Source organism: Trichechus manatus, unplaced genomic scaffold (genome assembly GCF_000243295.1).
Source record: "Trichechus manatus latirostris isolate Lorelei unplaced genomic scaffold, TriManLat1.0 scaffold00002, whole genome shotgun sequence".
NCBI lineage: Eukaryota > Metazoa > Chordata > Mammalia > Sirenia > Trichechidae > Trichechus > Trichechus manatus.
The window spans coordinates 13,932,938-13,957,166 of record NW_004443938.1 but is presented as its reverse complement, the minus strand read 5'-3'; the positions used below and the strand labels follow the sequence as shown (position 1 = coordinate 13,957,166).

General features: G+C 37.9%; 1 protein-coding gene across 4 annotated transcripts in view; it reads left to right on the top strand.

The window, feature by feature from the left end:
• Positions 1 to 24,229, top strand: part of LOC111820089 (AT-rich interactive domain-containing protein 1B-like) — a 394,067-nt gene that overhangs the window by 148,131 nt on the left and 221,707 nt on the right. For all 4 annotated transcript variants that reach the window (XM_023728860.1, XM_023728854.1, XM_023728864.1 and 1 more), the window contains one exon: positions 4,328 to 4,438. In XM_023728860.1, the coding sequence (XP_023584628.1) occupies positions 4,328 to 4,438 (111 nt within the window). The remainder of the gene's footprint in view (positions 1 to 4,327; positions 4,439 to 24,229) is intronic.

Here is a 24,229-nt window from a genome sequence, read left to right as displayed (position 1 = left end):
TCCAGAAGCCATGTGGGTCCTTACTGCGTTTTGTTTCAGCTTTGAAGCTCTGTTGGACCATAAAAGACATCAACTTTTGGTAGCTTCTGGATGCATTCTCACCAAACTCCTCCTCAGTCCCATTGCCTTCCCCTGTCTGTGCCTCTGTCTTCCTTTAATTTCTATTCCATATGCTCCTATGTTATTTTTTCTCCTTGTTACTATCTATGAAACCTCCCTACCCCCAGCCTTCCCTCACTCTAGGTTTTCTGCTTTTTAGTGTGGTTGGTAATACTGTGGTACTAATGTAAACGTCTTTAGTAAAGCTCGATCTATTACAAATGTCTGGCCAAGGGTGTAAGTTGATGCTTCCTTCCTGAGAGCACTTTGCCAGAATCTATCAGTTTTAAATATACCCACCCTTTGTGACAGAAATTCCACTTGTAGAGCTTTATGCTCCAGAAATATTTCAAATGAAGATAATATGGTCAGGGGTGTTTATTATAGTGCTGTATGAAGTAGCAAAAGTCTAGAAACAACCTATGTGTCCATCCATAGGAGACTGGGTAAATAAGTTTCAGCACAGCCAAATAATGACATGTGTAGCCATAAAAAAAGAATAAAGTAGGTGTTTAAGTGCAGATATGGAATGAGCTCTAAGGTATAGTGTTAAGAGACAAACAAATCAAAACAAAAAAACAGTTTACAGAAAATGTGCTCCAGATGTGTTTAAAAGATAAAGGGTTTAAATCGACATTTATACTTGGTAACACATTTAAAAATGTGGAAAGATAAATAAAATACTATTACCGATAGTAACCTTTGTGGAAGAGATCCTGGGAGAGAGGCAGGCACAGTCTTTTTCATTGCTTATCTCTTTTTATCTTTTGAATTTATACCATGGGGATGTTTTCTCTTTTTAATATTTTTTAAACAGTGTCCTTGATGTTTTAGTTATCCCCTTCCTTCAAAGTTTCATGCTGCCATTATTGTTTAATTCATTTTGTAAAAAAAGGAAAATAGAAGCATTTATATTCTTGGCCTTTTTACTAAGCTCCATATGATAGTTTTGATCTTGTCTTTTCTTAAAAGATAAGTGGGACACTAATATCTTCTCTCTTGGTCATGTTTCACACTGTAATGTGTGGAAGTCCCCAGCAAAGTGAGTAGTACTTAGTAGGCATTCTGTGAGTATTTACTGTATTTGTTAAAAGAGATATCTAAGTGCAAACTTCTCAAACGAGTGTGTACAGTCACTGCCCCAAGCTCTTCTCGCACTTTGTTTTGTGCGTCTCTCACCTTTGACTCATAACATAAAGCAAGAGTTAAGGCACAAATGTTTGCGGGTGAGATGAAGAGAAGTGACGCTGATAAAGAGTGCTGGGAGGGCAAACCACATTCCTTCACGCTTGGCTCTTTTGCTTTGAGGTATTATCACCACATTACATCCTTTTAAAAAATTGTAACTTTGTATATGTGTGTCAGAAAAACGCAGTAATTATTTGTGTGTACTAGTTTACATACTAGTAGATACTAGTTTATACTTTATATATAACCAGAGATGGCAATGCTATTGTAAAATGCAAAACTGTGTTTATTTGTTGCTATTTGTTTATAAAATGTGATGCCGAACATATTCTTTATTTGTGGGTCCTGGCATTGCCCTTGTATTGTATATTGAATTACTTATTCCTTTTTGCTCTTCATGAGAGGAAAATAAGCACTTACCAGAAAATACATGTAACTCTGAAGGTGAAAAGGCTCAAGTTTGTTATGGGATGTAACTTTAATGTCTTTATCAAAGTAGCTAAACAGAGGCTTGATAGTCCTGCTGCAAGTTGTATACAGATGATGTTACAGGTGGAACTTTGGTGCCTTTTCCGTAGGCTCTCTCAGTTAAATTAATCCTTATGTTCAGGCTACTTAAATTGAGGCAGAGCAAGTTCCATTATCAGAGATTCTCACGAAATTTTGTTTTGGTTTTATTTCCAAATAATTGGATTATTGTTTTAATAGTTGAAAGCCTCTTGAGGTTAGGAATAGTATTTGCGATTTTGGCGGAATCTAATTTCTTTGAACTTTTAAAGCGTTAGGAAGTGAAATGTGAAGTCAGTGAATTCTTCTGATGGCTTTCATAGTCTGTTAGTTCAGTGTTGCTTATTTTAGCGGGAACGTATCTAAATGGAAATGTGTATTCACTGTAGTTGTAATAGTCTTTTTTAACTCTTTAAAAAAGCAGCTCATTTGGCTACAGAGAGAAAATAAAAAGAAATTTAAAAGGCTAATAAGCATAGGGCATGTCAGTCACTGTTTCCTAACTAAAGTTTACTAAAAAAAAAAAAGCGCCTGTGCCCCCCGCGAAGTCTGTGTGCACACACGTGCATCTGGGGGAGCGGCCTGCTCATTTGTTTGCCCATTGTGAAGCTGTCCTGCACCTTTGTGGGGTTTTTGTTACAGGGTGAAGGCCACTGAATGGAAGCCTTGTGCCCTGCTTGATGTGAAATCCTTGCTGTTAATCTGAAGGGACCTGCGGGCCGGCAGCGGGAGTCCCCCGGACAAGCCTGGGATCAGGAGAAAGCACGGTGCTGGGGGGCAGATTGGGGTGGGGGAGTGTGGTCAGAATCTTCCAGCTCAGCTTTTGTCCCACCTCAGCCTGATTATTGGAGCCCTGGTGGCGCAGTGGTTAAGTGCTCGGCTGCTAACCAAAAGGTTGGCAGTTCGAATCTACCAGCTGTTCTTTGGAAACCCTATGGGGCAGTTCTGCTCAGCCCTGTAGAGTCTCTGTGAGTCAGAATCAACTCCACAGCAATGGGTTTTTTTCAGCCTGATTGTTACCCTCTGCTGGCAGCCAGATTGAAGTGCTCCCCTTTCAGGATCCCTGGATTCCACGAGCTTGGCAATGACTCACCTTGTTGTTACAGAATAAAACCGGGAGGACTGGGATTCCATCCTGTCAACAAAATCCAGTACTGGGCATTAAACTTTGCCATGAGATGTTTTCTCTTGATTAATTGTTTTGGAGATGAGTTTAAAGGGAAAAAGGGCTGCTGGGTTGCTGCCTTCCCTTTTCCTTTAAGTCTGTCTACAGGTGCCCCGATGCTCGGCTGGTTAAATCTAGTTTGCCCAGCCTGCGTGCTTTGCAGCACCCGCTCCCAGTCCAAAGTTTCTTGGCATCAGGAGCAGTACAATTTTAAGTGTATACTCTGTGAGAAAGGGGTGGGGCAGCAGGAGCTTTTTGTAAGGTTTCAACTAATAAACATTAATTTTTAAAGTAGTGTTTTAGGGACTTCACGGAAGTAGCACTTGTATATAATGTTTCTTTAATTCCAGCACATACTTGAACAAGTGACAGGGAGAGCATTTTACTTTAAAGTATAATATTTTCCATTCTGTTTTTCTCTACAATCAGAAACTGGTTCTTCAACTTTCAGTGCCAGCTAGATGCTGTAATAGGCATTTCACATTCTGTCCTGCTGCTTGGCTTGGGGTGGAAATGGTGGTAGAATGTTAGTAGCTGGGTGTATGTAGTTCACCAGCTAGAGATCTGCATTGGGCAGGTTCTTGCTAGTATACAGTGAGCTTGGTGCGGTATGGCATTTGAATTATGTAATATTATTTCAGCATAATACTGAAACACAGAGAGTACCTTCAGGAAAGTGTTCAACAAATGTCAGAAAAACCATGTTGTTGATCAGTCTCCTGTACCTCGGCGGGTTTTTGGGGTGTATTTTGTCCCCCAGTTGTTTTATTCTTTATTGTGGTTCTCTGCAAATGGTGCCATGTAGACATATGGAGTTCTAAACATGAGACTTCATGGTTTGGGGAAAACCCCAGGACACCGTGAGCTTCCGAACTGTTTATGTTGTTTTGTGGGTTATTGAGAGGGCGTATTAAAAGTCAGTTGATAATAAAGTTTCGATTAATTATTTTGACATTTCTGGAGATAATATTAAAGGCTGCTCAACCAACATCAGGATTAAACAATAAAATGAGCGTCTGGTTTGTTCTGGTTAAAATGAAAGTTTGGCTGCAGCCAAACTTCCACCTCACCTTTTATCGACGTCGTGATCATTTTCCTGCAAAACTCACATATGATACGTAGTTTGTATAATCTTATAATAAATTCAAGTGTTAATTATATATATATTTGCTGTTGATGATTCACGGCTTTTATTGTTTATGCTTTCCATAAAGTGTTAAAGAAATGATAGCTAAAAAATTTGTATGTCTCTTTAAATATAATGTTAGTTGATAGTTTGTGATAAGTCTTTGCTTCATTTTGTCTACGGAAGAAGCTTATAACTCATTGAGATATTTATAAAGTGCTTTTGTATTTATGTTTGTTCAGGACTTGTCTCAGGAAGGCTATGGAACTAGGTCTCAACCTCCTCTGGCCCCCGGAAAACCTAACCATGAAGACTTGAACTTAATACAACAAGAAAGACCATCAAGCTTACCAGTAAGACATTAATGTGCTGATTTGGAAATGGAATGAGTTAAATAATTTTTTAAGGAGTTCTTGTTTTTGTTTGTTCTACTTTATGTTAAGTCTTGGGGGAGAGGTTTCCAGATTTCAGTTATGTTTTGTGATTTGTTAATTTTTTAGGGCATAATTCTTGGGAGCGATACGGTCCTGGCTAAGTCTGCTATTTCATTTGTAGGTGCTCTGTTTCAGAGTCCAGACACCAGTTGGAAGCTTTTACTTGGCTGGTTGGTTTTGTGAGCAAGCGGTTATTGCTGTAGTACAGTTGAGCTTTCTTTAGCCTGTTGCTTTCTGGTAATGATACAGAACAGAGGTGTCTGTATCAGAGTTGAAACTTAAAAGAAATTCCCATTTGGTAAAGGATATAAATGATGAGATTAAGCATCTGATAGTAGCTTGAATTTCTTCTGGGACATTGTATTTAAGTAATGAGAAATCACCCAAGCTTTTTTCACCTAAAAGAAAGTATTTGAATTTAAAATTTGACAAGGCAGCTTGTAAAATATTTTCACCAGCAAATAGTGTATGGTGTCTGGGGTATACATTGATAAGAGTGGTAGATACTCAAATACTTCAGCTGTACTTAATTTGCATTTTATAGGGAACCTAATTTAAATGAGGTTTTCCTTATAAACTAAAATAAATAAATAACTCTATGCAAATAAATATTTTTACATTTGATTGTTGAAATATTGTGACTGGAAGAGTTATTAATATTTAATCTCTATTACAAAACTTTGTTTAAGGTGGGCGTTCAGGCTAAGCAAGATTTTTATTTGAATTTCAAATATGGTTACATTAAGTAAGATTTATGATATCAGTTGTAAACATTAAAGACAAGCATTTATAGTTACTGTTACACATGACGTCTGGCTTGTACACCATACCCGTGTTTAGTAACATGCAGCCTTTGAGGGAAGATACCTGGTGGCTACAGGATATACACTGTCTTTGAATCTGATGTACATTTTTTTTTTTAAACCCAAATATTTACAGCTTTTATTTTTTGGTGGAAGGTGGTAAAGTTTTATTGTAGTCATTCAGTAGTCATACTGGAGTATTTATTATCTAGTTATTTGATCTTTGAAGAAATGAGAAAGGTGATGTTTCTGTGTTTTATGCTCTAAGTTTTTTTTCTTCAGTAGACAATTCACAGCTGAGTGAGTGTGTAGTGTGTGGTACTGTGTGTGTGCTGTTGATAAATGCAGGATTTGTGGAGTACTTGGAAACTGGCTTGTGGTGGTATAAAATTTAAATTGACTCATGGAAAACAGGTGGATAGTGAATTCCACTTTCTTTCACCAACTGTTTGTAGTATGGCCATACTGCTTTTAGTGTTTTTAGAGAAGCCCAGCTTTGTAAGCTTGTCACTGGTAGGTGATTTGTACTGTGATCCAGGTGGAAAGGTTGTCTGTGTAGATACAGATACTCTGTGTAGCTCTAAGAGTAGCTCACGGTATACTGGTTTCTTTACATTCTTTGGAGACCTGTGGAGTGACTCGCTGCTTATATGCTTGTGTGCATGTTGAGATGGATGGCTGACATTCAGCTAACTCCACAGCATAATTAGTGATGGAAGGAAGTGCTGTAGGCCCAGAAAGCTGACTGAAGAGTTGTGCTCTGGGAGGGGTGCTTTCTAAGTTGATTACTGGAAAAGGGGGTAGAAATATTTGGGGGCATGAACCACTGTATTCATCAGTAGTTTAAATTTTTTCTGAATTGTTCTATTTGTATGCATATAATAACTTGCCACCTTCCTTAGTCTTTATCTTGTCTGCTTCTCAAGAGAATTTAAGGTTTCTTATATTGCTGTTAAAAAAATAAATGCTTAATTGGTATTTTCTTTCTGTTTTTGTAACTTACAGATGAATAGGAGGCTGATTGACTCAGTAACACTCTAAGCACATTTAGTAGTCTCTTTTACAGAGCAAAGTTTCTAGGTTTTATGGTGAGTATATAGAAGTGTTAGTTACTGGATAAAGGGCAAACCAAAGACCAGCCTGTGTACCTAAAACCCAGCCAATCTGTTAGGGTGAAAATTGGCTTTATTTACATGAACTTCAGTGTGACACTTCTTTTCACCAGGGCTTTGTATGTGTTAGAAATTTCTACATTGGGCTTACAAATATATTTATGTGGATGCTGCATCGATAAGTTGTTATGCATAATTAAAGTAATTATTGTTTTGTGGAAAGATTTGTTGCTATTCTGTTATTGCTCTATTACCGTGTATTTTCACAGTGTTACTTTTATTAAATATTTTAGTTCTCTAAGTTGAGTAAGTTGATACCATAGGTACCATAAAGCTGTCTTTGTTGTCACATCTAAATGTATTATTGGATCGTTTGTAGACTTACTCATGCTATGCTGTTCCTTTTCAAGTGTCAGTGATATAGATTTATCTTTTTATTTAAGATCAGGGAAAATCCGTCATATTTGTAATTTCTAGTTTGTAATTTGGAGCTAAATAAATTGTGACTCTTACGATTCGCAGCTTTAAAAAAATATAATGTAGTGATTCTAATGTATAATTTTTAGGGCTTTATCTATTACATAACAAAAATGCTTCTCCAGTAGTTATCTCTTATATCTTATAAGAAATTATTATGATTATTTTTATAACATATCTTTTTGCTTATATTGGGTTAGATTTTGTAATTTTTTTTGCATGCATGATAAATATTTTCTTAAGAATTGACAACTTCCCATTACAAGAAATCCGGACATTTCCAATATCCTCATGCTAGATCTATAATTTGAGCTCAGTAAGTTGTCCTCTTACCATTGATGGATGTTATATTTATCTATATTTGCATGTCATTAAATTCTTGGTGATCTTCAGTAGCTAATGCAGTTATGCTTTCCAGCTGACTGGTATAGATTGTCAAATCATTCACACAAAGCAAATGACTGATAAATTAATACTTGTCCTCTATTGTCTTGGGGACATGACCAGTCATATTTACTTTTTTGCTTAATGGACTCAGACCTAAGCTAAATGAGAGAGGACTAACTAAATCTTCCTCAGAAATATTCATGTATTTCTATACCTCTTAGTCATACTACTTTCTCCCTGTTGAGATACATTAGCTTATATATTGTTGATATTATCACTATTAGTAAATCTTAGCATATAGCACGTGATTCAAAAATTACTTTGAAGATCTCTGTTCCCTTAGAATATTATCACTTAAAGTTTTAACACATTCTGTAGTTTTTACTACCTCTAATATTGATATGAAATGAAGCCAACATTTAAGCAGAAGACACGGTGAAAGAGCTAAAGGATGCTATGGCTTATTAACTACTTTGCTTCATGAACAAGGAGCCCTGGTGGTGCAATGGTTAAGCACCTGGCTGCTAACTGAAAGATTGGTGGTTTGAACCCACCCAGTGGCTCTGTGGGAGAAAGACCTGGTGATCTGCTTCCATAAAGATTACAGCCTAGAAAACCCTATGGGGGCAGTTCTACTCTGTCACATGGGATCTCTGTGAGTCAGAGTAGACTGCACAGCTCCTAAGAACAACAACAAAACTACTTCATAAACATTGAGCACATCTAATTTACATTCTAAGATAACTACCCAAAATACGATTTAGCACACCTTTTGTTGAATCTTTTGTTAGGTGTACCTCTGTTGTGGCATTTCCTATTCATTCTTTTATTACAGTTATTTTTATTATAACTGTCTTGGCCTCCCCTATTTGAGTAGGATCTTTTCAGTGTATCTGTTATGTGTTACTCAGTAAACATTTGCCAAATAGAACTTATATAAAAACCTCTTTTTAAATACCTGTATCTCCCAGTTTTAGAATATATTTATTAAATTGTTCATGTTGTTGACTTCAGGAGGGCCTGTGTCCTCCATGGGCTAATGATAGGGGAGGACTGAGTCAGGGCCCTATTGTATTGGCAGGCTGCTGTTGTTCTTCAGGCCATTTTCTTTTATTATACAATGGCATTTGAGTTTTACCTTTGCAACCTTAAGCTTCAAGAAAAGAAGTAGCATTTTTAGATAATTAAGCTAAAAATAGTATGTAAGCAATCTGTTCTTGGTAGTGTATCATTTTTAATTGTAAAGATAAATAAATTGACAGTAATGGTAATGCAGAATTTCAGTAATTGTAGTACACAGAATGTAGCTAATAAAATATTGGTAAACATGTACAAAAGGAAGTAAACAAAACAAAAAAGTCTGATTTTTCTTCCTCATTCTAAGCAGAGTACTACTGCCTTTCCCTCCAGGGGTCGGAAGAGTTGTTCCTATTCCTTCCTCAGTTTAGAAGTAACTAGCTTGTTTTATCTTCTGAGTGGCCTGCGCCTAGTTTTGTATTTGAGATAGTCAGGCCCATTGTTCTGTTAACCTAAGTATTGGAATTCGAGTAACTTGGCGGTCACATTCTAACAGCAACTGAGAATAGACTGCTTTGCTCTGACTTTGTAGAAAATGTCTATAAATATTGGCTGTTTTGGAAGGCCCATCAGGTAATAAAAAACCTCTTTCTGCCCCTTTTTTCCTTAAATAGTGTATATCTAAAGAGGTTGACATGAAAAGGATTTGATCTTCTGAGTTAACTAAAAAATCCTAAATGTTATGCGCAACAATGTTTATGGCACTTTGGTTGAGTTTGCAATTAGAAGGAAATACTGGGCTTTAGACAAAACATATGTTTTTTGGTCCTTTGTCAAAGGAAGGAGGTAGTAGATGCTGGTTGTTCTTTAAAATAGCGGGTGTTAAGCAGGGATTGGCAGCCTAGAAGAGAATGGCTGGGAAACTGTTATTACCAAGAATATTCTTTTGGGGGTTAGGTATTGGCAACAGGGCACATAATGTTCTGTCTTTACCGAAAGAAGAATATGCGTATTTGTTTGTTTACTTTTGTTTTTGTGTTTTTAATCTTTAATGACATTTACATTGGCTAGGGGTAAAAGGTCATGTGTTTCTAAAGCATAATATGAATATTAATGATATGGTTCCTGTGATTTATTGGAAAAAGCTGAGTGAAGCAGCCTTTAAACTTGATTCTGCTTTCTACCAAGTTTCCAACCTCACTAGAAATGTAAATTATTAAGACTGTCTTAACATGTTAGTTGGCAGGTTTTTGCAAAAGTTAAAATCTACCAGGTAAGAGTTAGATGTATGGCTGCTGCGTGACTTCTTTCCAAACTTATTTTTATCTGTATCTTAGACCTAAGTGATTGTCACTAAAAGGTTAAGGATATAGCTGTCTTTCATTTATTGATCCTTCTCAAATTATAAGTTAATGAAAGAGAAATCTAATCGGTTATCACCCTGAACTCAGTGTTCAAGCATGGATAATCCCTGTGTGCAACGGAATGCAGAGGCTATTGATGGTCGGTGTTCTCTAAATGTTACTGGAGTATGCTCAGTTTTGGAGTTTTAGAAGAAATATTTTTGAAATTATAAAATGGAAGCGATAAAACATGAGCATCCTTTGTAAGGGAGGGTGGGAATAAACTCTGGAGGATGGCGCCTTGTCTGGTAGACCATCTGCAGGCACATTTAATCACACGCATGCTTTTATACCAAACGGCACAAACACACTTTGAAAGTGGGGAATTTTTAAAGGGAAGGCTCAATGCTTCAGTTTCCTACTTAGAATTTATCATGTTCTCAAATGTAATTTTAATCACTGGTCTATTTTATATGGAGACACCAAATCTTTTTGGATCAAGCTTGAGAAGTGCGTGTAAGGACCTTACTTAAAGTCTGTAATGTATAAAAAGTGATAGTGACTGTTACAAATGTTTGTTTTCCAACATGGGTTATTTCTTTGAAATGTGTTGTTCTGTGTTTTTATCCCCTAGCTATTCTTCGTTACATTGGTAGTCATTTTGAAAACACAGGATACTACTTGAGTAAAGTAGGAAATAGGAGGAAGTGGGAAGGTTTGTTTCAAAACAATCTTCCACTTAAATATTTGTTTTGTGAATCGATATCCAGTAAAACCTCACCAGTTTGGAATTCTTCAAGGTAAAACCAGGCTAAATATATGGAAAGTCTGAATAAGTTAGTATTTAAAGAGAACTAGAGTTTGCTTTTAAATAATTCAAATCTTTGTGTGCAAAATGCTTCCAAATTGCCATCTTCAACCCTCTTACAATGAATGGATAATTGTAAATTCGTTGTAGCCAGGATGTTTGTTTGGTGGCAATGTGTTATTTTTAACAGTTTGTTTATAAGCACATTAAGCATGTCCCCTGCAAACCTTTTCGTGCAATTTTCTGAAGATTTCCGTTTAAAATATGGGGGAAATGAATTCCAACCCATTTTATATGACTGTCAATTAGTTCTAAAAAATTAATGAAAGAGTACAAGAAAAAAAAAAGACACTAGACAAAATCAGAGATTAAGAAAGGCTGCAACATAACTGATTTGCAGGATATTAGTTTTGATAATAGAAGGATAACTATGATCTAAGTTGATAAATGAGGCTCATTAACTAAAGGATGATGAATGTGGATATTCCCAGCTAATAGAAAAGGCAGCGTCCAATTTTGCCATAACAAATAGAGGACTGGATGGCTTTGACATAACTTGTGGCTCTTCAGATGACCCGTGTGAGGTCATGAAGCCCTTCACTGTGGCCTCGCTGGCACGGATGCTCGGAACTCCCAGGGCCACCTAAAAATAGCCGCAGAGCCACGCCTGGGTCATAAGCCTCCGACTGGAGGTGTTATCTGTGCAGAACGAGGAAAAGCAACAGTGTTGGGCTCTTAGTATGTTTCAAAAAAGAACAAAAAACAGTATACTAGGAACGTGATGGGCACTGGTGGGGGGAGCTCAGGTAGGAGAGTAGCTTAATGTTTTTATTTATTTAGTTTTTAAGCTAGAAAGATTTACTGTGATTTCAGAGGTACCATTTCTCACCATATCCTTCTGTTTCTGTTTCTGCAAACTCCAATTCCTGGCATACTGAGCTAGAAAGCCTCTTTCCTCCTTCCGAGTGAGTGCTACAACTCACTGCTCTCTGGAGTGGGCAGCCTAACCTGTCCAGATCATGCAGGTATTGGCCGTTACAATGCATTGACTGTGTGTTACTGTCTATTTTCTAAATTAGGTGGGAAATAGATTTTAATCTACAGATTTTCCCTTTGCAGGTAGCTCTGGAGGAGCACGTGTGTGTTATATAACAAGGGATCTATAACCAACAGGAGCTCATGGTAGTGTTTGTGGACTGGTTATTTGCTTTGATACTTCTTTTGGACTGGAAGTAACTTTTTAATATTAACTGTCAATTTAGGAGAGAAAATAAATATATGTAGAAGGTCCTTCCCTGAGTGAAATTTTTTCTTCCCCCAGAATGTAGGATTTGAGAGGTGTCTCTCTCTTCCTCATCTTTTCTTTTGCTCTCTCTAAATTGTTGTAAAATAACCGAATGGCCTTGTTTTCCTTTGTTTGGGTCAAGAAATTTTAGCTGAAAATTGTTACTGTGTGAGAGGAGATTATTGACTCAACAAGCCTTCAATTTTCCGTGAATAACATTCCCACCCTCCAGCTTCAGGAACATGCCGTGCAGCATTCTATTTTAAAATACAGACTGTAATTTAAAACAGGCAGTTTGATGCCCCACTGAACTTTGTTTAAGCCTGGAATAAAAGAGGGAAAAAAAGCTTTAAACCACAAAAAAGTGACTAAGCTTTCTCAGCCACTTTTCTTCATAATGTATTCTGTTTAAAAAAAAAAAAAAAAAAAATCTTCCAGGTACTATTGCTGTCTCTTTCCACTGGACCTAAAATCCACCCACTTTTAGATTATGGCTTGTGCATCTTTTCATGTTATTTCACTAGTGGGCTATCATTTGAGAGACTTTGTTTTCAAGTGCTCAGAGAGGTACTTGCTTGCAGTGGAATCTGTACATGCGTTTGTACGTGTTGTCCAGGTTCAGTGGATGTGAGAACATTGTTTCTAAAATTAAATACGTATTTTTTAGCATTTATGTAGAGCTAATTTTCTAGAGTTCTCTTGATTTAAGTAGTACCAGATTATTCAACTGGAATGGTATAAATATTTAACTGCAATATGGTTTACTATCTGATCACTGTAAAAATGATGTGAGTTGAAAGTGGTTTACATCATTTGCCTTTTTTGTCTTCTCACAAAAAGGAAAATGAATAGCTCACAATGATATGTATAGAAGGAACAATGACTTTATTTTTTGGTAAAATCACATTTTGGCTGGGAGACCTGCTCCCCTGATGGTCTGTGTCGCTAAGGCTCTGGTTGTGAGCAACTCAGGTCACCTCTCAGGGCCTCACCTTCCTTCTCTGAAAAATGAGGAAGTTAGATTTAGGAATCTCAGAGCACCTTCCCAACTCCAGAATGTTACGTTAAAGGCCTTCTTTGCCAGCATGAGACAACGAGCACTGATAATAAGGAACCCTCTTCTCTGCTTTCAGGGAGGAGTTGCATGACCAGGGACGTGTAACTTAACCAACCAACCTGCTGCCATCGAGTTGGTTCCGACCCATAGCGACCCTATAGGACAGAGTAGAACCGCCCCATAGTTTCCAGGGAGCGGCTGTTAGATTGGAACTGCCAACCTTTTGCTTAGCTGAGCGCTTAACCACTGTGCCACCAGGGGGCACCAGGGACGCGCAGCCCTCTTGAACTCTTCCGGCACAGCTCGTGGGTGCCCCTTGGTGGTCTTCCGCCCATTTTTGGATGCCATTTGTTTTTGTAGCAGGAAACTTGGACGTATTTAGGGATTTTGAGGTTCTCTGACTGAGTTATTCTTGTTGGTTGCCATCAAATTGATTCTGACTCATAGCGACCCCATGTGACAGGATAGAACTGTCCCTGCTCCATAGGGCTTTTTGTCTGTAATCTTTACCGAAGCAGATCACCAGGTCTTTCTCCCGGACTGAGTAGCCTTATTCTGCAGACTATGGGAGAACCATGGACCTTGTGAACTCCGTCTCCATCCCTCACTTCTCAGAGATTGCCGAAGTCTCCTTATTCCACTCTTCTGTGGTCAATCTGCCTGTCTTGATGTGTTTGAGTACAGGGGGAAGTACAGGGAAAAGGAGAAAATCGCGTATGAAAAAGTTGAAAATTAAGTACATGTATCAGGTCTACCTGTCTTTATGACTACTTGGTGAAGTGGTTGGTAGAAAAAAACATACAAACAAGGAAGCTGCAGGAGAGGGAAGTCTTTCCTTTGTAATGTAGAACCTAATAGCCTTTTCCACTGGGCCCGAACCCACTAGAGACAGTCTCCTGAACAAGATGGCCACTTGGCATTCAGTTTTAATTTCATTGCGGAAGAAAGAACGCCCCAATGATATGTACCTGAAGGTCTCCATTCACTTCTCTGCATTCCAGGTTTACACTTGTTTACTACAAAGAGATTGAGTAAACACTTTATGATTTTTAAACTGAGATTTAGCTAGAACGGAATCATTAACAACCCACAGACGTGAAAACCACCGTTTGTCCTTAATAGAACCCAAGCCAGTTTCCTGGATAATGCCTCCTGCATTTCTAAATTTTGTGTGTTTGTTTGTTTTACCTTTGTTGTTTTTTTTTTTTTTTGAGTTTTTGGAGCTCAGTGCTTTGATTTGGGTAGAGTGGTGTGGAAGAAGTCTTATTTTTAGTTTTTATTTTACTCCTTTTTCTCTCAAAGCACAAAATACACAAAAGAACACAATGGTATATATTGAGGCTGTAGAATAAGCTCCACCTGCTCCACAGGTAATGGCATCTTGAAAAGTGTCCAGAAGGAATGAACCCGGTAACCACTGGTGACAGGACTGCAAAGCGGTATCCTGCCCCCATCTGAAATATGTGCCCTGATACTCTTTCTTCTTTTTCAAAAAATTCTGATGTGAGTGGGGGCTGCCTTTTTTTTTTTTTGCCATGGGCTTGGGTAGTTGAGTACAGTGAGTCAGTTAACACCTTCCAATGACCCTAAAAATATGTAATTGATCTTTTGCAATTATCCTGTTATGTAGAGAAAAATTGACTTAGAAACACTAATATAATAACACCTAATTGTAAAACATTTTGTTTTCTACAGATGAAGATTTCGGTTAATTAGCACAGGAAACTGTTAGCAAAAGAGGACTACGTCCAGAGTGAAGGTCTTAGTGAACACGCTGGTGTCGGGTGCACAAAGATGAAAGCCAGGGTTTCCTGATACCTGTTTTGCCTGCTCAAAGTCGAGTCCCACCCCATATTTCTATATTTTGAAAGTCTGGAGCTTTCAGGGTAGCAAGATAAGTGAGGTGTGCCATGCCTTTTATTTATACAAAGCTTTCATTTTCAAGATGCCTTTATTACTGCCGGAGGCAGCGAGACAACCGTAGAGAATGTTGTATTATCTCAGCGTTGGGGTCGAAACAGACTGGTAAGGGTGGCCAGAGTGAGAATGCAAGGGAAGGACATTGTTGACACAAAGTGACCAGGAATGATAGATGCTTTTGAGGTTTTTAAGCTGAGTGACTAGGAGGCATGGTGGCGGTGTTGACAAAAACAGGGAAATTGTGGTAGGGTGTTGGTTTAGAGGAAGAAAAGAATACCCAGGGATTTTATGAGATTAAAGCAAAGTCTTGAATGACTTTGCTTGAATTCTAGAACTCCTAAAAGGAAGCAATTCATCTTTGTTACTGAAGCCTTATTTTTTTATATCGTTCCTTTATAAAGGAGGTAAAACATTGTCATCAATAGGAATTGATGCTGAAAGAATGATAGCATTGGCTGTAACTTTACATTGCATTTAAATTCTTAAAGATGACTTGAAAATGGATGGAGGAATTTAAATATGTCTTCTTTTGTAGCAGATTGTTTATAAACAGTAGATCTGATCAGAGTTGTTTCTAACTCTTCTTGGACTCAGACAAGAACACAGCCTCAAGAAACAAACGAAACTAGCTGTTGTTCAGTTGGGGTTCACGACTGCTCTCGTTTTCTTTGCTTTGGGGATAGTGCAGTAAATTTATGTCCTAATAGCCTCCTCGGGTGGGGACAGCTTACTTTATATTGTTTTTTTTGGTAAACTTTTGAATGATTTAGACTATGTTTTTGTTGTACTCGTTTTGGAGGAACATTCCCTAGTTTAATTGATCTCATTATAATTTCTCCTCTGAACCTTTTAAATGTATATGTGTTTGTGAGCTTAGTATACAAATATAATGCCATTACTTCGTTATTTTTTTGAGGGTGGGTGCGTATGTGGGGGTGGGAGGAACTGGTTTTATCATGCTATTTTTGAAAAAAATTATACTGTCTTTTATTTTGTGAAAATGATTACCCTTTGACCACCATAAGTTTCTGTGCGATCCATTTGAATCCCTGCATAAGAAATGGCTCTCAGAGAGAGTACCCTGGACTGTGAAGGGGTACTTTTTTTTTTTTTTTTAAATGAGGCTTCTCCCCGTTTTTTCCTTTTAAACTTAATTCATTAAATTTAACCCTTTTTATAGCTAAAGATGGAACTTACTGTAGTAGGGAAGGATAATTAATGAAACAAGAGAAAATTAATATTAATGAGTTCTTAAAATCTGTATATTTTTACATATTTCATTTGATCCAGATATCAAATTCAGATTTTTTTTTTAGGATCTAATTCCCAGGAAACTTGTCTAAAAGTTGTACAGTGGCCAAGTTGTGCTGAGTCTGTAGATCCTTCAAGGTTAGCAGCTGCCTGGATGCTTGTGCTCCCAACCAGGCACGCACACCTTCGTGCTCTGGTGAGCTTTGACGGTCGGAGCTGAGACCTGCTCACCTTTTAAATAAAACTATTTTTGCCAGTTTTACTTAAAACCATGAGCGTTCTTGAATAAGTGGGAAGGTGTTCAAATTCCACCCAATGTTTTTATTCTTCTTAGTTATTGCATTTTATGGTTTTCCTTAGCCTAAATGTTGACATCCTCAATTAAGGCACAAGATCTCATTTTACACAGAAAAATTCAGTCACATTTGACAATCATTTATTGACGCCTCCCTATGTCTAAGATGTTACATGAGATGTAGGCAAAATAAAAATTTAAATAATTTCAGTAGCCTATTAGTGTTTGTCCTTTTCTATAACACATTCAGCAAAAAGAAAAGAAGTCAACAATAAAAAACCTATTTTTCAGGATTCCTGTTATTTAAAACACTTTAACGTATTTTCTCATTTTATCCTCAGAGAACCATCTACATATAGTTGCAGAATTTATACTTTAAACACATGTAATATCATTGAAGTATGTTGCCATTTTGTGAAAGTCTTGAATATTGGAAGGTATAGGAGCAGCAGTGGCTGTATCCAGATAATTTGCTTAGCCTTTTCTATAAGACGTTCCAGTGGTGTTGAGTCTTGTATCAGTGGTTTTAGGGGAAGGAGAACACTGCTTCCCAACACTTTCGCGAACATCTGGTGTGGTAGAGTAACAATTGTGCTGGCTTTCTTGATTGACTTCACGAGGGTTTTATTATTTTTACTACTTTTTACCTGGACTGGATTTGCATTTTATTTTTTTATAGGGATAAAAACAGGATATTGAAGTTCTAGCCATCTTTGATAAAATTCTGGTCTGTTTTTTGGGTGTCATATTTAAAAAACTAAATAAGTCTGTTATGTTGACGAAGGACAGTCACTTGTCCTGTCAGTTTATGTTTATGGTCTAGATCCTTCGCCTTTAACCCTTTATGTTTACTCGGAATGCAACATATATGAAACCTCTCGTGAAGTACTTGCCAAACACATAAGTGCTCAATAAATGTCAATTTCTAACCTTTATCCTTCTTCCCTTTTGAAATTTCGTTTAGTTGCCAGGCCTGTTAAGGTTGCTAATCCACCAATTTCAGAGACTCAGCGCTCCCTCTCTGTGGCTGAGGAGATGTGACAGAGAAGGGCATCACAGTCTCAGGGACATTAAGCAGCTGACTCTTGGCTAAAACATTACCTTGTGGACTGTTACTCCACTGTTGAACCTCAACACTGAGGACCTCTGTGGACACAGGGTATGTTGGTATGAGTACCTCCAGGACTGTTCTGCATTCACTTTGATTTTATATTCCTCATTTTTTATTTACCACATAACAGAGTAACACGAAGATGAGAAACATACATTAACATAAATCGTAATAAAAAAAAATCCCAATATTGTGCTGCCGTTTTTGGTTTCTTTAAACACCACAGACTGAATTCTTGTGAGATGGTGGGGGAAGCTGGGATGAAGAGGCAAAATCCTGTAGGGTTCACCTTATGGTTACCTAGTTGTGAATAATTATGGACATAACAGTTTAGGTAATTGAAATATATTGACAATTTGAAAATTTACCGCTAGCCACTGGTTTTATACTTATTTACATGCCAATATAAGGAGGTTAAAAGTGCTCAGCTACTGCTCTAAAGGTTGGCAGTTCGAACCTGCTAGCCGCACTGTGGAAGAAAGATGTGGCAATCTGCTTCCATAACAATTAAACCAAAACCAAAGTCGTTGCTGTGGAATCGATTCCAACTCAGAGTGACCCTAGAGGACAGAGGAGAACTGCCCCATAGGGTTGGCAGTTCAAATCCACCAGCTGCAACTTGGAAACACTATGGGGTAATCTCCTCTGTCCTCTAGGGTCGCTGTGAGTCTGAATCGACCTGAAGGCAGTAGGTTTACGTGCCAGTATTATCATCAGCGCTGCACAGGTGACAAAGTGGCAGCGGTGATTTGAGTTTACCTTTTTCTTTGCTCTTTCCAGCTTGTATTAGCCGTGAGTAGTGAAGTCACCAAAAAGAAGCCAGAAAAAAAAAAAAAAAGAAGGCCTGAGCAAAGGCTTGGATAGAAATCTGCTTTGCTTGCAGTGCCACTTTAGATAAACCCCTTTGATTTCTCTAAGGGTTTTCAGATTTCTGAGACAGATAACCATACAAACCATAGTTGTCTAGGGACAACCAAATGTGACTGATAACAGATCTGTAGTGGAAGACAGAAGGTGGTGAATTAGGTAACATAATTTAATGTAATTTAAGATATCCTTTGAGTCAAATCACTTTTGTTGACTCTTTAGAATACGGTATTATATAGGTATCTAAAGATACAATATTATATATACATATATAAATCTAAAGATACTGTATGTATTTATATATACATTATAACAAAACAAAAACTCTGTTGCTGTGAAGTCAATTCCAACTTAGAGCGACCCTGTTGGACAGAGTAGAACTGCCCCAAAGGGTTTCTAAGGAGTGGCTGGTGGATTTGAACTGCTGGCCTTTTCGTTAACAGCCGAGCTCCCATGTGTGTGTGTGTGTGTGTGTGTGTGTCTGTGTGTCTGTGTGTCTGTGTGTCTGTGTGTCTGTGTGTCTGTGTGTCTGTGTGTCTGTGTCTGTGTCTGTGTCTGTGTCTGTGTGTATCTGTGTGTGTATCTGTGTGTGTCTGTCTGTCTGTGTGTCTGTGTGTGTGTGTGTGTGTCTGTGGAGAGAGCCCTAGTGGTTCAGTACTTAAGTGCTCAGCTGCTAACCAAAAGGTGGGTGGTCCAAACGCACCAGCTGCTCCACAGGAGAAGGATGTGGCAGTCTGCTCCTATAAAGATTACAGCCTTGGAAATCCTGTGGGGCAGTTCTGCTCTGTCCTGTAGGGTCGCTGTGAGTCAGCATTGACTCGATGGTAACGGGGTTTTATGTACACATACGTGTGTGTGTGTGTGTGTGTGTGTGTGTATGGAGAGAGAGAAATGCTTAAATAATTATATTAAGGTTGGACATACCTTTTTGAATTATGCCTTTTTTCATCCCAGTTTGATAAGATGACATTAACTAAAGTCTGTTGTGGGAATCAGGAGGTGTTCTGCAGGGGGGAAAACACCTTGAAAGTGTCTTGTCCTGGTTTTTTTCATGTTGCTCTTTCAGACAGTTGTATTTATTAATATTTAAATGATTCATAAGACCCTAGGTAAGAAACTATTACAAATGGTTATTTAATAAGTAAACTATGTAGCAACAGTGGTAGCTAGTGAAGAGGTACTGAAAAGGAACCTGGGCAAATGATGCATGAGCTGAGTGTGACTTCACGGTTGTAAATAGATTCATATATTTTACTTTTCCAACATTTTTATTGCCTGTCCTGTTTATGTCCTTTTATATCACACCCACCATCACCAGCTTCATCTTTTGAATTTGCCCACGAACCTGAGTTCTCATTAAAAACAATAAAATATACTGTGTATAATATAATTAATGAATTCTTTAGCCTCCCTGACCAATTTCTTTTATATTGTGGCATTCTGACATAAAGTATAACCCAGATACTCTATAACTTAATGATAAAAATTTAAGAATATCAATTTCTTTATCTGCAAAATGGGAATTTACAAGTGTGTTTGTAAACAGCTTGGATGAGGTATTCTTTGAACATGTGTCTTTGAGAATTATGAATAAATTTGTTATTTTTAAATATACCAGTGGCCACTTTCAACTAAAAGTTCTATTGTGACAACATTTTTATATCCTGTGATGTTTTTAGATAGACTGTATAACCCTTGGGCTTCTGAAAAGTATTTGAACTGACTTAGAGTAAAACATTTGTGTGAACTAAGATTGCTAAAAGTAGAAGACAAATTTTTTTTTTCAGATTTGAAAAGGGAGAAGCAAACAAGCCATGATAATGCAATTATAAGAATACCTATTAAATTTAAGGCTGTATTCTTGACTACCAAAGCAAAGGGGGAAAATTGAGGTTACATAATCATCAATATAAACCAAAACACATCGTTTCTTAAGGAAGGAATATTGCTTTTCTTCTATTATTTTGTAAAAGGGAATAGTCTATAAAGCAACATATGAAATGCTCCTGTGAAAATAATAAATTTGATGTCAAAATATACATTTCTAGCTTTTTCTAGTGTTAAACTATCTTCATGTCATTTGGGATGATAGTCTAGGGCCTAAATTAGGCATCCTGTCACATGAATGAATGAGTGATTGTTTCTTTTTTTTTTCTGTAACTTGCTTAACCGCCAGTTCAAAATTAGAAATCCAGCAATTCTGTTCACCGCAGTAGCTTATTGAGCCCCTTTTATTTCACAGTAATTAAAAAAAGAAAAATTCTTTCATAAGCATAAAATATATAGCAGGATGAAAACTCATTTAGTGAAGAAGAAGTTGAATTATGAAGAGAGTGTTGTTCATAAACTTACTTTTCTTTGTTTTTAAGGATAGGTTGTGGATGATGTTATGTGACTTGACACTTTTCTATTGTATCTTTTTATGGGTGAAGATTGCTAATCCTTGGGTCAAAATTTGGGTTCAAGATTAATTGGTGAGACAGGTGGTGGTCTAAATTCTGTAATGCAGCATTCTACTGATTACTTTATAGTTGTAACCATTCCAATTTATGGCAAAATCTATGGAATTTATTTTTCTTGAACTCCTTGACTTGAGTACATTTCCTAATTGGAGGTGTGTTCCTAAGGAGAAAAAGAGAAATTCATAATTGATCCGTAGACCTTGTCTGTCCTCCTTCAGGATTTCAGTGGTAAGGACATGAGAGCTGGCATGACACTTCCCCTTCCCCCCAGGACTGGCCAGGTGACACAATTTTTGATTGCTGTGCCATCTACTTTACTAAGAGGGGGCTGTGGGCAGCAGGCCAGTGACCCAGTAGGAGGCAAGGGCCTTGATACCAGCCCTGGTTTGAGTCCACAACCATCTTTCCCTGTGGTAGCCTTTTGGCCATTCACCAGCTTTGCAGGGGAGGGAGGTGGTTGTCAGATTTGTTGAAAAGGGACAGCTGTATCATGTTGCTTTTATTGTAAGGGAATGAGTCTGTTTTTGAGCCCAGATTCTATGACAAAATTCAACCAAAAAATAGCATATATTTAATTATTCTTACAAAAAATTAACATTGTAGTAAAACTGCCTCTGCTCATTTGTAGGGAGTCTAGTCATTTCTGACTTCCTTCAAGTAAAAGAAAATTCTAGTACTTTGAAAATTCTTCCTTGTTAGAGACTCTTGAAAAAGGATCTAACTCCACTGCTCGTGCTTTTGTGTTCTGCTACCTCTAGGAAAAATACTGGCTCGGGATTTGGTGGCTCCCGCTCAGCCAGGGCTGGTGTCTTTTTTACAGACCCGTCAGCTGCACAAGCATGGATGGCAACTGTCTGTGTTGGCTTTTTTTTTTTTTTCCATGTATGGTTGTTGTGTTTTTGTTTTTGACATAAAAACTTGTAAATGGGCAAATTTAAAGGTTGGCAGTGGCAACCCTATTGTTTTTCAGTGTTTTCCCTTCGGAACGTTTTTAAAAAAACATCTCGTGTGTGTTGAGATTAGATTGTGTGGTTGGACAAAAAGCTCGCAGAGTTGGAACAGCTCTCTCCTGTCGCTTCAGTGCACAAATCGGTTTTGCTCCCTTCCCTGGCTACTTGTACTTAAAACAATTTTTGACAAATGCTGGAGTTTCACAAATACAGAAGTAGCAGTGTGGTTTTGCCGTGCTGATCCTCAGTCACTCTTCATTTGAATGAGAAAGGGGACGGCAGAAGCTGTTTTTATTTTCGCCTGGGAGCCAGAGAGAAGGGAGGCAGAACGCTGTACTATGTAATTTTAAAAAAAGTGGGGGGGGGGGGAACCTTCGGACTCCATTGAGATTCTTTCTTGTTTACTTTCTGTTTTACTCCCGCCGTCTCTCCGTGTGCTTGACGAATGTAAGCCTTCCCCCAGGAATGTGGGAAGATGTGGTACAGTCTGCCTCATAACCTTCCTGGATATTTTTATAATTTATCATCAGCTGACACTGCCTGGGTAGAATATTCTTACCACTCCCTCTGGCTGCTGGAAGTCTGAAATTACATCTTTGTCTTTGAAGTCAGGCATACTGTTAGCGTTGCCATGGCGACAGGGCGGGTAATGGCCTCCACAGACAGGAGATTGGTATTTAGCGTTTAAACGCTGCTGTACACAAGGCCTTGATTTTTAGAGTGGTTACCGAACTATCCCCGTTTAGTAAATGTTTAAAAATTACATTTTTACATGGTCTTACTAGATTAATAGTCATGGTTTATTTCATTTTAACTGCAAGGATAAAAGCATTATTCCATTAAATGGGTAGCTTTTTTTCTCTTTTGGTTTATGCATTATTAACACAAGCTTTCCTGTTTTGCTTGTAACATTTTATAGGCTTTTCCAAACATGAAGTCAGATTTGCTCTGTTGCTTCTTTATTTTTTGGACTTAACCCATTATCTGCTTGATCTTTCATGGTTTCAGAGGAGGCAGAGTTCTAAAGAACTGAGCTTAAAAGTATTACAACTGAACTGTATGTGTGTTTTTTTAAACTATGTATATGATGATGTTAATTAATCAGTTTTCCTCCATGAATTGACACAGTAACTTTATTTTAAAATCTTCTTTTGTGTTGAGTTTCTGTGCAGCCCCTTTCTTGTACCCTCCCATGTAGTATAAAAGGAAAGACTATTTTCACTTATGGGAAACGCGGGGACGTTTTGAAAAGATTTTAGTTGGTGTAATTTTTAGAAGTAATATTCCCTCATTTAGTTAATCAGTTCGGTCTGAGGCCAGTCATGAATATATAGACATGGTTTTGTTTCTTATTATTTTGTCATTAGAATAGTAATGAATCTTAAAGTTCACGTCGTATATACAGGTCCCTCCCTACCTGATGTTTGATGGCCTCTAAAACGTCTTTCTGAATGCCTCCAGTGATACGACTCACCACTTCATGGAGTATTTCATTTCTGGTAATTGAAATGGTTAGGAGATTCTTCCTTATAGTAATTTGAAATGTTTTCTTAGTTCTGGGTTTTACTTCCACTTTCGTAAACCACACAAAACCAAACCAAACCAAACCTGTTACCGTCGACTTGATTCCAATTCATAGCAATTATAGGACAGAGTAGAACTGCCCCCATAGTTTCCAAGGAGCAGCTGGTGGATTCAAACTGTTGACCTTTTGGTTAGCAGCCGTGGCTCGTAACTATTCCCTCTTCCATATGGTGGCGTTCATATATTTGATGATAGTTTTTATTTTACCTGCGTTTTCTCTAGGTTAACAGTCCCTTGTTCCTTTAATTGTGGAGCTCTGGTAGCACGGTGATTAAGAGCTTGGTTGTTAACCAAAAGGTCAACAGTTTGAACCAGCTGGTCCTTGGAGATCCTATGGGTGGGGCAGTTATACTCTGTTCTGCAGGGTTGCTATGAGTTGAAATTGACTCTTAACAGCAGTGGATTTGTGTGTGTGTGTGTGTGTGTGTGTGTGTGTGTGTGTGTTTTGGTTTAGTTCCTTTAAATTACTCTCCCACTTGCTTGGTTTCAAGTCCCCATGCCACTCTTTCGTTACTTCTTAGCTAAACCTCATATTTGCATATGCACCTCCACATGGGATCTCCACAGCAAACTGAGTCCTCCACAGGTATGCTGGCATGGGGCCAGCCCGCAACCCCCTTGTTCTGGGCTGTCATGATGCTGTTATTAATGTAGTCAGGGCGCCTGCTGCGTTTTACAGCAACTGTGTGACCCTCTGAGGGAACTGCTTCTATGGCGGGCATCTCCTCCATCCTGTACCTGTGGGGTTGGACCTGACCCTAAGTACAATTTTCATGTTTGCACTTGTTGAATGGTGTTTGACTTGAGGCTGGCTAATATGTATTTGGATCCTGAATCTAGCATCCAGTGTATTTTGTGTCATCCCTAACTTTGTGACATCTGTGAATTTAAATCTCATAGTGGCTGTTAATTTAATACAAAAAATTAAATAGGTTAAACATAGAACTTTTTGACATTCTGCTTATTGCCATTCATCCAAGT